Source organism: Centrocercus urophasianus, unplaced genomic scaffold (assembly GCF_019232065.1).
Source record: "Centrocercus urophasianus isolate 14NV4802_14NV808 unplaced genomic scaffold, USGS_Curo_1.0 seq_18, whole genome shotgun sequence".
Taxonomy (NCBI): Eukaryota; Metazoa; Chordata; class Aves; order Galliformes; family Phasianidae; genus Centrocercus; species Centrocercus urophasianus.
In genome coordinates this window covers 22,174,244-22,185,804 of record NW_024884733.1, presented here as the reverse complement: position 1 = coordinate 22,185,804, position 11,561 = coordinate 22,174,244, and the positions used below count along the sequence as shown (strand labels likewise).

The 11,561-nt window shown below is 39.5% G+C and overlaps 1 protein-coding gene across 1 annotated transcript in view; it reads left to right on the top strand.

The window, feature by feature from the left end:
- The first annotated feature begins 1,323 nt into the window (after positions 1-1,323).
- The window catches only part of LOC122160553 (cytosolic carboxypeptidase 6-like), a 145,597-nt gene continuing 135,359 nt past the window's right edge, over positions 1,324-11,561 (top strand). The window contains exon 1 of the mRNA XM_042819163.1: positions 1,324-1,414. Coding sequence (XP_042675097.1) covers positions 1,400-1,414 — 15 coding nt within the window. The 5' untranslated portion in view covers positions 1,324-1,399. The remainder of the gene's footprint in view (positions 1,415-11,561) is intronic.

Here is an 11,561-nt window from a genome sequence, read left to right as displayed (position 1 = left end):
CAGCTGTTCTTTGGATGAGCAGACTGGTAATGGCCAAGACAGGGAGGCTATTTTCTCTACTACATCCTGCGTTCATCCCCTCATCTTTCTTAGTATTTCACCTGTCTGTATGCAGCTTTTGTTTGGGATTGATGTATACAGTCGTCTTTTTTGACTGCTAGGGAAGTGAGAGCATTTCCCTTTCTTTTTGCCAATTAAACTAATGTTTTTCAGTCTTCAGATTCTTAAAATTTTTATCAAAAGATAATGCCTCTGGAGTAAATCTCTATTGTTTACATAGGTGTGTTTAAAAGATTAAGGCTGAACAGGCATTTTCATAATAGACCAGGGATCAATGAAAGCCCTTGTTTTCTCAAGAAGATTTAAGGCTTAGCAATGAAGTTGATTTTTTTTGTTTGTATTATGTATAAAGTTGCATTTCTGCCTGGGCTTTTGTTATTTCTGTGGACTTTGTGTAATCTTTCATAAAATTCCTGTTGTGATCTTAGATCACAGTTCCTGACATTCTGCTTCTTCTCACTGGTCCCAAGCTCAGCTTGAGAGAGTAGAAGGGACTTATCTCCCACCTTATATCACTGGCCAGGGATTGTCTGGCTGATCTCTGGAGTAAAAAGGAAAATGATTTCCTTCTTTTGTTTATGCCTCCTCTAGATTTTTAATTTCTTGGGTGTTTCTCCTACCAAGAGCCTCAAATTGCAATGGGGCTTCACTCAGAATGGAATATTACTCCATAGGGCCAAGAGCAGCAAAATAGAATATACAGACAGCATACTGAGAGGTATATGAGTCAGGGCAGGAAGGAGAAGCCAAGGTGGCATACATGCTTTGCTGCCCACAAGATCCGATGGCCAAAAAGCATTCTAACTTAGTGTCTTCGCTGGCTAACTTTTGTATAGGCAATTGCAGAAGGGGAAAAAACTAAGACCCTGGGTTAGTGGAACAGTTACATTCATGCTTTAAATCCTTTAAGCACGTACTTAATGGCCATTGATTTCAATGCTCTTAACAGCTTTGCTGAGTCAAGGCCTGACTGAGGGCAAAGTAAAGGCCTGGAAATGCCCTTCATCCTTGTAGCTGAGGATCTCCAGCTGCAACACAGCACAGATGGGGATCCCCAGGCACAGGCAGGTGCCACACTCCTTTTCCACACTCGTGTGGCCAGCTGGTGGAAGGGGAAGGAGAAAGGGAGCATCTGTGCTGGGAAGGAGAAGGAGGCTGAATGAAAGATAGTTCTACATCTGAAGCCAGAATTGTCGGAAGCCCATATATATATTGTTGTTCTTTTTGTCTGTGTGTGCACAGGTGCTCTCTGATGGGTTTCGATTTAAACCGGCACTGGGCAAATCCATCTCCATGGGCTCATCCCACCCTGCATGGAGTGAAGCAGCTCATCGTTGAGATGTACAACAACCCGGTGAGTGGGGAAGGGAACAGCAGCCACTCACCTCGGGTACAGACTGTCTCCTCCTGTGGGTGTTCTGCAAGCTGCCAGCAGCCCTGACATGGCTTAATCCAGTGGCAAACCAATATAAGAGAGAAGTAAGCACAAACACCCCCACTGCATGAGATCACGGAACATCTGAAGTATCTTTTGGTTGCAGAAAGCATCTTTAGTGGAGAGAGCAAGTGAAATGAAGTTCAGCTCGGATTAAATATGAAGTAATGCTGAAAGCAGACCCTAAATTCAATTGAGCTGCTCTCGTGATGTCCTGAGCTGGATTTGAAACAGCAGGCCCCCCAAATTGAATTACTGAATGGCATTGATGCTTAATCCATAGCTCTGGCAGAGGTTGCTATGTAGCATGCAGAGCAGGAGGGAGATAATATTTGCAAATATTATATAAATACACACGCACACACTCATGCTCACTCAGAGAAGCAGAGGTGTTCTCGAAGGTGAAATCTTAGCTAATCAGAGGAGATGGATTGCAGGGAATATGGAAAAGCGGGAGGCAGGCAGATAGCTATTGAATGTTTGACATCAAAGTGCAGAAGGATTATTGAATGTGGCACCTAAGAAAAACTGCTGAACAACGATGGAGATGGGTAGGAAAAGATCACTACCGAAAAATAAGAGCAGATCTTACAGCTTGTTACTTTATTCTGTATGGAATTTCTGATATTTGTCCTTTCTTTTTGCTTTGGATCTTTATTTTCACAGAGGCTTTTTTTTTTTTTTTTTTTTTTTTTTTTTTTTTCTTTCTGATAGTGTTTTGTTTAAAAAAAAGAAAAAAAAAAAAAGAAGGGACCTGGTTTGCCCAGGGTTAATAAAGAAAGGGTATTCCTACCCTTGGCTTCGTCTAGTGTAGAACAATATCTAAAGAGCTACTTCACTTTAACTCCTGCTTCTGCCAATATATCTTCACTGGACTTTTTCAGATAGATAGCAGTAACACCTGTACAGAAGGTGCTTTAGGCACAAAGACGACAAATTAATAGATAGTCCTAAATAAGGGGAGGAATCCTATTGTATGTAAAATATTTTCTTGTTTGGCTTGCATTTTTTTCTGTTCTGTTTGTGCCATACCTAGCTCTGTGCCTAAAGCTCTTCATCCATCTTATATGTTAGAGTGATGATGATGGAATGAAAAGGAAGGAGTATTCCAGATAGTTTGATCTTTGCTACTCCAAAGAACAATTTCCTTCTAGAAGACAGAGTGTGCAAGCCACTTCAGATGAAGAGAAAGTTCTTTTCTTTTTTTTTTCCAGGGACAAAGAGGTCCTTAAAAATTATGAGAGGGTTGGGTGTAGGGAAAGCACATTAAATAGTAAAGCAACACCTCTTGTCAAAGTTAAAAGTCACTATCAATAAACTAAAGCTATTCTTGGGAGAAAAAAAAAGTATTTTCAACTTTGTCCCATTCCTGGCAAGCTTTAAAGACTCTGGTAGTTTTCCTGTTGCCCTGTGTGCAAAGAATCAATTTATTTGCTCTGGTAGCTGAAATGAAAAATCAGAAGAAATGTTTGGTTGGAGTTGTTATGAAATGGAAATGTTTTTCTCCTCTATCTCTCTGTCTCCCACCCCTCCCCAATGATCAACCTGAGATGAACCAGTTCCAGTTCATTTCCTTCTGAGAAAGAATGGGAGCCTTTCAGACACAAATGTAACATTTCATTTTCAGGGTTATTTAATTTTTTTAAAAAATGCAATTTAGGATTTTTATTTATTTATTTTTTTTTTTAATTAGACTTCTAGCAACATCCAGATGTCTCTTCAGTTTCATTTCTCAGTGAATTAGCTATTCACCAAAAATTTCTTGCCTGCTTTTATGATCCCAAAGTTAGTACCATTGTTGAGGACAGTTTTAGAGACCCCTAGAAATACAGGGCTTTATAAGGGATTATTGCTTGGTTGCATTTTTTTCAGGCAGTAGCAGATTCTTAGTCTCCCTGATCCAGTGATGTTTGTATTTCAGTATATGTGTGTGTGTATATGTATATATATATATATATATATATAAGGTGCTGTGACAGAAAGGGAAGACATGTCAGCTACCTCAGACCCTACTAACAGAGTGCCACAATAAAAACTTGCTTTGAACCAATTGAAGCTGCTGAAAATTGTAAGTACAGTCCAGGTGTACAGTGTACCTTTCATATGGGCAGCACATGATGGCTGGTTGCATGCGAGTGAGCCAGTGGTAAGGAGCTGTTGTCAAACCATGATGGATCAGAGAATCTGCATCCACATTGGTCTGTCCTGTCACCTTTCCCCCCACTGGGGAACATGAAATGAAATAAAATGCAAAGTAATGATCCCTGCAAAGTACTGTAATAAAAAACTAACCTCCATCCCTTCCCCTCTAGACAAGATCTGTCACGAGGAGCTGCCCGCAGGAGATTATGTTCTTTAAAGCAGAGGAAGTTCAGCTGCATGTTGCTATTCCAGAATGGCTTGGTGCAGGCCCCTCAGATATATTCATTCCCTTAAGTCATTTAAGGAAAATTAGCTGCCATAAGAGCATAAAACCACATTTTAAGTATTGCTGCATAGGAGGATTTTTCTTCTGCTGCTGCAGTATGAAAGATAAGCTGTTTCCTTTGAAAAAAGTTCATTCTGGAGTGAGGAGGATGACTAAATAAGTCAAGTGGGTATGAGGCACATACACAATGCCACATGATTCCAGCATTACATGGTCCAGGGCTGAGTGTTTACTATAGTTACTGTATAAAAATAAACGAAAGCATCTCTAGTTCTCTTTTTCTCTAGTTTGCTCTTTTGCTCACACATTTTACAATGTGTGCTTATTTCATTTTTAAAGAGTTTCAAATTTCATAGTGACCACATATTAGGAGGAAGAGGATGGGTCAATATATAAGACACCAAAATCTTCCAGTCATTCTCTGTCATTGATTTGGAAACAATCACTCCTGATAGTAAGTCACTGTCATTTTGTTGGCTTATTTGAATTGGGGGCTTGCTCTCAGCTCCAGGTTTAGTTTTGTCAGTGCTGCAGACAAGACTGAAGTGGCAAACTTGTTCTTCATCTTTTACTGCTGGCTGAAGACATTTCTGTTTGCAAGTACCATTCCTTTCCCATACTCCAGACAGCACTGCCTTCCCACCTCTGCAGCTGTGATACATGTAGATGTTTCCCCTCTTCCTATTGGGCCAAGGTAGATGAATTTGTTCGGAACATGAATGGAGCATTTAAACCAATTCAGCTGACTTTTGCCTGAAGTACCTCAGTGTTCTTATGAACCATTACAGCAACTATAAACAGTGGAAGCAGAAAGTTCCTGTGGGGTGTAGAGAGCTGTTGGGAAAATGGACGTCTGTAGTCCAGGCAAAGAATCTGATAAATCATATAAGCACAGCTGGGTTTAAACACATAAACAGTCTGGTTGACTTCAACAGGTTTCCTTGTGTGCTTATTTAAGCAGGTCTTTAAATGTTTTGGATAGGGGATCAAAAACTCAGCAATGGCAAGCTCAGACTATGGATGGTCTGTGGAGATCAAACAGTGCTTATCTCTGGGATAACATGAAGCCAGTACTGCTCTCTGCTTGATTGTCTGGGCTGGTTTTGCATAGCCATAGAGCAATTTTCCTGAGGAGCAAATAACTCTTTAGAACAAGTTCACTGAGTGAACTTAGGTAGCATACTCAATGCTAACTCAGTCCCCTTGAGCATGTACATTATCATATGATCTTTGTGTTTGTGTTATTCACTTGGTCAGACCCTTGCCTCACTGAGTTCTCCAAATGGGAAACTTTTCCATAATAAATAGCCATTTGGAGTCTTGTTTCAGGAGCTTTAGTGTTGGTTGTACAGCCTCATCCTGTACTTACTGTGCATTATTCTGATCCTACACTGACGATAGGATTGTTAACCCCCTTGTGGGCTTTTTATTTTTGTTTATTTCTATGCCATGAGAGCATTTCAGAAAATTTAATTATTTTTTCTGGGCACCTTCATGAGAGACAATTACATTGTACTTGTATGATTCGAGAACAGAGGCTGAGACAGGTACAGCAGAAGTACCTACTCATTTGACATAGATAATTTAAGATGACTGGAACCAGATTGGTTTCATGTCATTCACCTCTTTTTCTTTGCTTATTTTCATTGAAGCTGGAGACTTACATGCAAATGTTTCCAATATTAGACACTATTAATCTTGTGCCCTGACTGAGCTGGAAACTTGACAAACAAAAAATAAAACCAACACAAAATCCCCACCTACCTGATGTGTGCTCACTAATTATCACCTCCTTTGCCATGCACACATATGCCAAAGTCTTAAATTATTTTTATGTAGGAAACATTTCCCTTTCAATTCCTCGCTTTGAAGCATTGCTGCCTTTGCATACTTTCAATACCATTCTGAGTGAAAGCTTTCTTTGATTCAAAACCAAACATACAGCCAAAACGTAACGCCAGTGTGCTCAAGTCTGAGTCATCTGCTGGGCTGGAACCTTTGGATGCACCACACAGATACTTGCTACATGAGCTGATGAGTTTGCTGATGGCAATGTGCTGCTGCTATGGACTAGTGTGAGGGAGGAAAAGGGACGCTTTGCCTACGGGCTTTGTGGGCATCTGCTGACAAGGGAATTAATAAAAAGAAAGGATGAGTAAGCCTAATACTGCAGACATGGGGGGTGGCAGTTAAGGATGAATAACCACTTCTTTGGTTTTGAGAGATTTTTTAAGATTCCGTGTGCTGGCTTAGACTTAGACAAAAGCATCATAATTTTCAGTCTTGCTGCATCTGTGGAGGTCTTATTTTTGATCCACATAGATTTGGGTGTGCATGTGCTAAGACTACAGAAGACCTGACTTTTGTCTGATAAGTCAATGTAGGTCTAGATTGTTTGGCAGATAGCTGAATTTCTCTTCACAAGAATATATCTGCCTTCTTCCAAACATAATGGCTGTACTCTTTGTTGGTTCTATATTACAATCCACCTGTAAACTCTTGTTTATAAACAAGTGGACATCCCTCTCTGCAGCTGGTTTCGCTCAGTGCAACATCTGATGTATTTACTGCTGGAAGACAGGAGAGACAGCTTGGCCTGTGGAAAAGACCAGTGTGGCAAAGCTAGGGGAGTGCTATGTATGCCACAGATCCAGTCCTGCGTTGTTGTACCTGATGGATTTCACTCTGGGCATCAAAATCTGCTATCATCAGGTACCAATTTTCATCAGTAATTCTCAGCCTAACTTAGTGCATGCTATTCTGAGTTGTTCTGAAGCGAAATGGCTGATATGCTGCTTTTTAGATCTCTCCTTATGAAATTAGAGGAGATTTTATCTCTTATACAGCAAGTGTTCAACTAAGGAAACCCTGTGGCTGCTTTCTGTGGTGTTTGTGTTTGTGCCAGTTTGTTACAGTTGTGGAAATGCACTGCCATCTTGTCAGTCCCTGCTGACTGAAAGGTAACTTTTTAGAACTGTAAGTGCATTTCTTATTTCAGTCCTTTGTTGAACAAAATGCCAGTGAGGGCAACCTTCTTTCACTGCTGCTAGGTCATAATTTAACAATGAAATAGATAGATCATTGTCTGATTCTGTAGATTTTTCTACCAAGTGCTTTGTATTTTGACTTTACTTTGTGCCATCCTGTTAAACAAGCACAATAGGAGTTAGTAATGCTCTGGCTAACATTATACTTCAGACAAAGTAAAAAATATTCCTGTTAAGCTCTTCCCGTTGTTAAATATGAAGTCCAACTTGGAACTGTGAACTCCTTCTCAGAGTAATGGTTGTGGAAGGAATGTGCTGTTTAGGCCACCCTTTGCAAACAACCTGACTTTTGTAAAAGCTCTGGAAGTTACAACCTGCATTCCATCTAAACTGAGCAGGTTTTTTGTTTCTGTTTTGTTTTAGTGCTACTCAGTGACATATTTGGTCATTGCTTCACTGTGCTTTTGTCGAGTACTCTAGATTCCTAGGGGATGCGCCTACAACTACCAAGCTTCTTTCTGCACTCGTGCTGTCGTATCATATCACTGTGGGGGTAATCTCTGACACAGAGATAGTTCTTAATTTTTTTTCTGTCCTCTTTTGGCAATGTTTGTATCTAGAGTAAGAAGTGTTTCAGCTAACCTACCTCTCTCACAAAAGAATGAAACTTTGTTCTGTAGGATTTAAAGCAAAACCCCAAATCTTCTCAGTTCCAATGCAATGACATTGCATTGATGTGGTCTTTGTACCTGATGCTTCAAAGCTTTTCTCCATTATCATATTCCTAAATTGGTACCCTTCTGGTTAACTCTTAGTTTCTGAAGTGTGGTACTAATATTTGCAACCTGTGACTTGGGGCACAAGCATGCGGCAGCACTTGCAGGTGGCTGCTCTGTACATCCAAATCAGGCACATTTTTCTTTCCTGTAGTTCACCATTCTGAGAAAGCTTTGTACTGATGTTTTTCTGTTTGGGGCAGACATGTTAGTTATGACCTCCACTTTGCAGTGATCTACTGTACACCTTATTATCTTTTCTTCTGGATGTTTTATTGCTATTACATGAAACTCACATTGTTACTTTCTTAGTTTCAGCTCGGCAGATCTGTCTCTTTCCACAGCTCTTAAGAGCCTTTAGTCAAACCCTTCTTCTCTTTTACTTTGGATCAAAATATTATCCATCAAAGCTTTAGTACCCTCTCTACCATCAAAACATGGTTGTATTTTCCTGGGACATGCCTAGGGGGCTGAACACAACTCGAATATCCCTCTGAGGAAATAATGTCTCCTAAAATAGTTTTTGAAGATGTACAGCCATGTTCTCTGTTTTTCTAGGGGCATCTGCCAGCACCCTGCTGATGAATCAGACCCATCTCTTCAAAGAATTTTCCCCCTTGTCAATGGAGGAAAATATTCCCTTTATATAATATACACTTTTTTTTTTTTTTTTTTTTTTTTTTTTTTTTTGTATGCATGTACAGATTCTGTACAGATTATTTTTCTCCTTCTCTCACGCCTTTCTGCTTCTACCTTCTTCAATTCCAACAGCTGTAATGTTATTAGATTCTTCTTTTATTGTCTGTACTGGGAAGAGCAGCATTTATCAGGGAGTGGCTGACACATTCAGTGCTGTGTTGAGAGTTTCCCTGAGCCTGGGAGACATCTTTAAGCTCCTCCTCAGCAATTCCAGCTTCATGTTTCTCCTCCCCTTCTCTGTTTTCAAGGAAGATATGGGGTTTGAGAATTTTTTTTTACTCCTGTAAAATTCCGCCTGCTCCCCAGCAAGTGCTTCTATAAAATAGATCAGAGACAAGAGCACTGGTAATTCTGCTTCGGTCAGAGGATGCATTTCAGCTGATGAGATCAGAAGAGAATGAGCTCTTGCAAGATGCTATGGTCAATTCCAGTTGGCTCTTGCCAGAGATGGGGCTTCTCACAGGACACAAGTGGATATGCCTGGAAGAAGCTGATCCATTTTATTTTTTGTACTTCAGACAGCATTGGGAACACGCTCTTTGTTCATGCAGCTCAATTTTGTGCCTGGGATTGCATTTGCCTTTTAAGACGCAGGGGCAAAGTCACTGCCAGGGCTTTTTTATTTAATACAAAAGAGCTCTTAGTATTCAAAAACGATTTACAGACAGCTGGCCAAGTGTTTGACCTAACTATGTCTGTTCATGCTATTCTACTTGTGCAAGATAGCTGTAATAGAGGCTTACCCAGGCAGTGGACAATTAGCCCAATGTATGCAATGAAGATGGGAAAAGTGAAATGCTGATTTTAAATGAGGATATTGACATAATAGCATCTCAATCAGTGGGCACTGGAATAGCAGTGTAAAATTACTCACGAATAGCAGAGGAAAGCAAGCCAGTAGAGGAGTGACACTGCAGATAATAGAAAGCTCAGAAGCAAAAAAGAAAGGGGCTGAAATTGTATCAACAAGTACAAATCTCACAATCTCGTGCATTAAAATATCATGGCCAAATAAGCTAGTAACAGTAAGCATCCTTTCAATGGCATGCTGAGAGCAACTGAAGAAGCTTCGAGGACTCACAGTATATTGCTGGTGACTGGGTAAATGTCATGACCAAATTTGATACAGAAACTGTACTTATGCAGTTTTAAAATGATGTCATCTTCCAGAAAGAAATCAGAGAACCCAGAAGGGAAAATTAGATTTCTTTTTTTTATTATTCTTCCTGAGCAAGGATTAAGACTTGATTGAAGATGTAACTGTCAGAGAATCATCCTGTAGTAATAAACATACTCAAATCCATCATTCCTGGTGGAGTATAAAGGCTAAAAAACCTTTAGATTTTCACTCACTTTTGAAAAGGGAGCAACATAAAGTGGAGAAGAGAACTGAAAGGAGTAGCTAAGAGGACAGAGCAGGATAAAATGGCACTTTCTGGTCACATGGCAACTATGTAAAAACACCATTTTAGGAATCCATTTTTCTGACTTTACCATTAGGGAGTACACCCATACTGCCCCTGTTTAGGAAGCTCCACAACCTTAAAAAAAAAAGAAAAAAAAAAGAAAAAAAAAAAAAAAAAAGAAAAAATTCAAAAAAATGAGGCCTCAGGAGAAGTTACCAAAGGGGAATACTAGACTGAAGAAGGCCATTAGCAGTAGAAGGACACTCTTTGAAGCCTTGCTCAAATGAACTAAGGAATAAACCCCAATGCACTCTGGCAAGTTACATGCAAAACTGTAATAATATAGGACAAAAACAATTTTGAAGAATAACTTGCTAAAGGCATAAAAACTAATAATAAAAACTTTTTCAAACACATCAGAGGCAAGAAGCCTGCCCGAAGGTCTATAAGGTTGATAGATGATCAAGATGTAAAAGAAGTGCTCAAGGAAAATAAGGTCATTGCAGAAATGCTAAATGAATTATTTGCTTTGGTGTTCACTATGAGTAGCCTAGAGGGAATTCCCAAATTAGAGCTGCTTTTTATAAGGGGCAACTCAGATTATATGGGGAAGAGTGTTATAATGCTACATGTAATTTTGGAGGAGGAATTTATACTTCACAAGTCCGCTAGCCTCTTTTGGAGGAATTGATAAACATGAAGATAAATGCCACTGCCTGTTGCATATTTTGAATTTTAATAAGCTCTGGGAAAATCGCTACCCACATGATTCTAAAGAAATTATGAATCCACGTTGTTGTTGGATGAGATGAGCAGCTTTCCTTAGGATTGAAGACAGGTTAAGTTACAGGTAAATTGGCGCAGCAGATGAAAGTTACATTTGCAGGTCACTTGAGATTATTTAAAATACTCATAATGTTCAGAACAAGAACGAATGAAGTTTTCTGGTGTTACACACAGTTTGATTTAGTCAAAGTTACATAAGAGAAAAACCTTGTGATACTGAGTCGTACAACAGCAGATGAAGTCCAGTGTTAATAAACGCAAAAGCACTTGTGCCTCTAGCCTGTTGATGGCCAGTTATGCTCAAGACAGCAAAGACTCATCGCTGTGGTACTTCATAGTTTTACCTGTGTCTTGGATAAAGTTAGAATTCTGAAAACCTGATCTCAGAAATTACTGAGCAGGGAAATTCCAACGAAGGGTAAAGAAAGTGAAAATGAGGAATTTGAAATAGTTTGTATATAAAAATCTGTATGGCGTGTGCTCTTATCAAAAATGGAGAAACAAATAATCTAGCAAAGGCTCAGAGATCTATAAAAAAAAAAAAGAAAAAAAGAAAAAAAAAAAAGAATGATAGTACTTGGTACAGTATTAATCATATTTGTGATTTTGCTTGCACTGTTTTCTTAGACGCACTTTTGCCACCAGCATCTGACAGCCTTTTGTACTATTCCAAGGAAAAGGGAGAATGATGTGAGTGAGTGATGGCTGGGCTGGGACTCTTGCTTTCACAGGTGAATGATAGGACTTCTTTTGCCTAAAAGAAAGCTCTCCTCTTCCTTTCTAATTATCCTGTTCTACCTCTGCAGCCTGGGGCTATGGTACCTGGGGCTACATGAGACTTTTTGGAGGTAGCATGCAGAGCTATAGAGTATCACTAAGCTGCCAAAAAAATATGTGAAACTATAAGAAGAGAAAAACATAAAAACTATGTGATATTCCTAGGTGAAAAGACAATTATCTTCAGACAGTGGAGGACGTTAATAT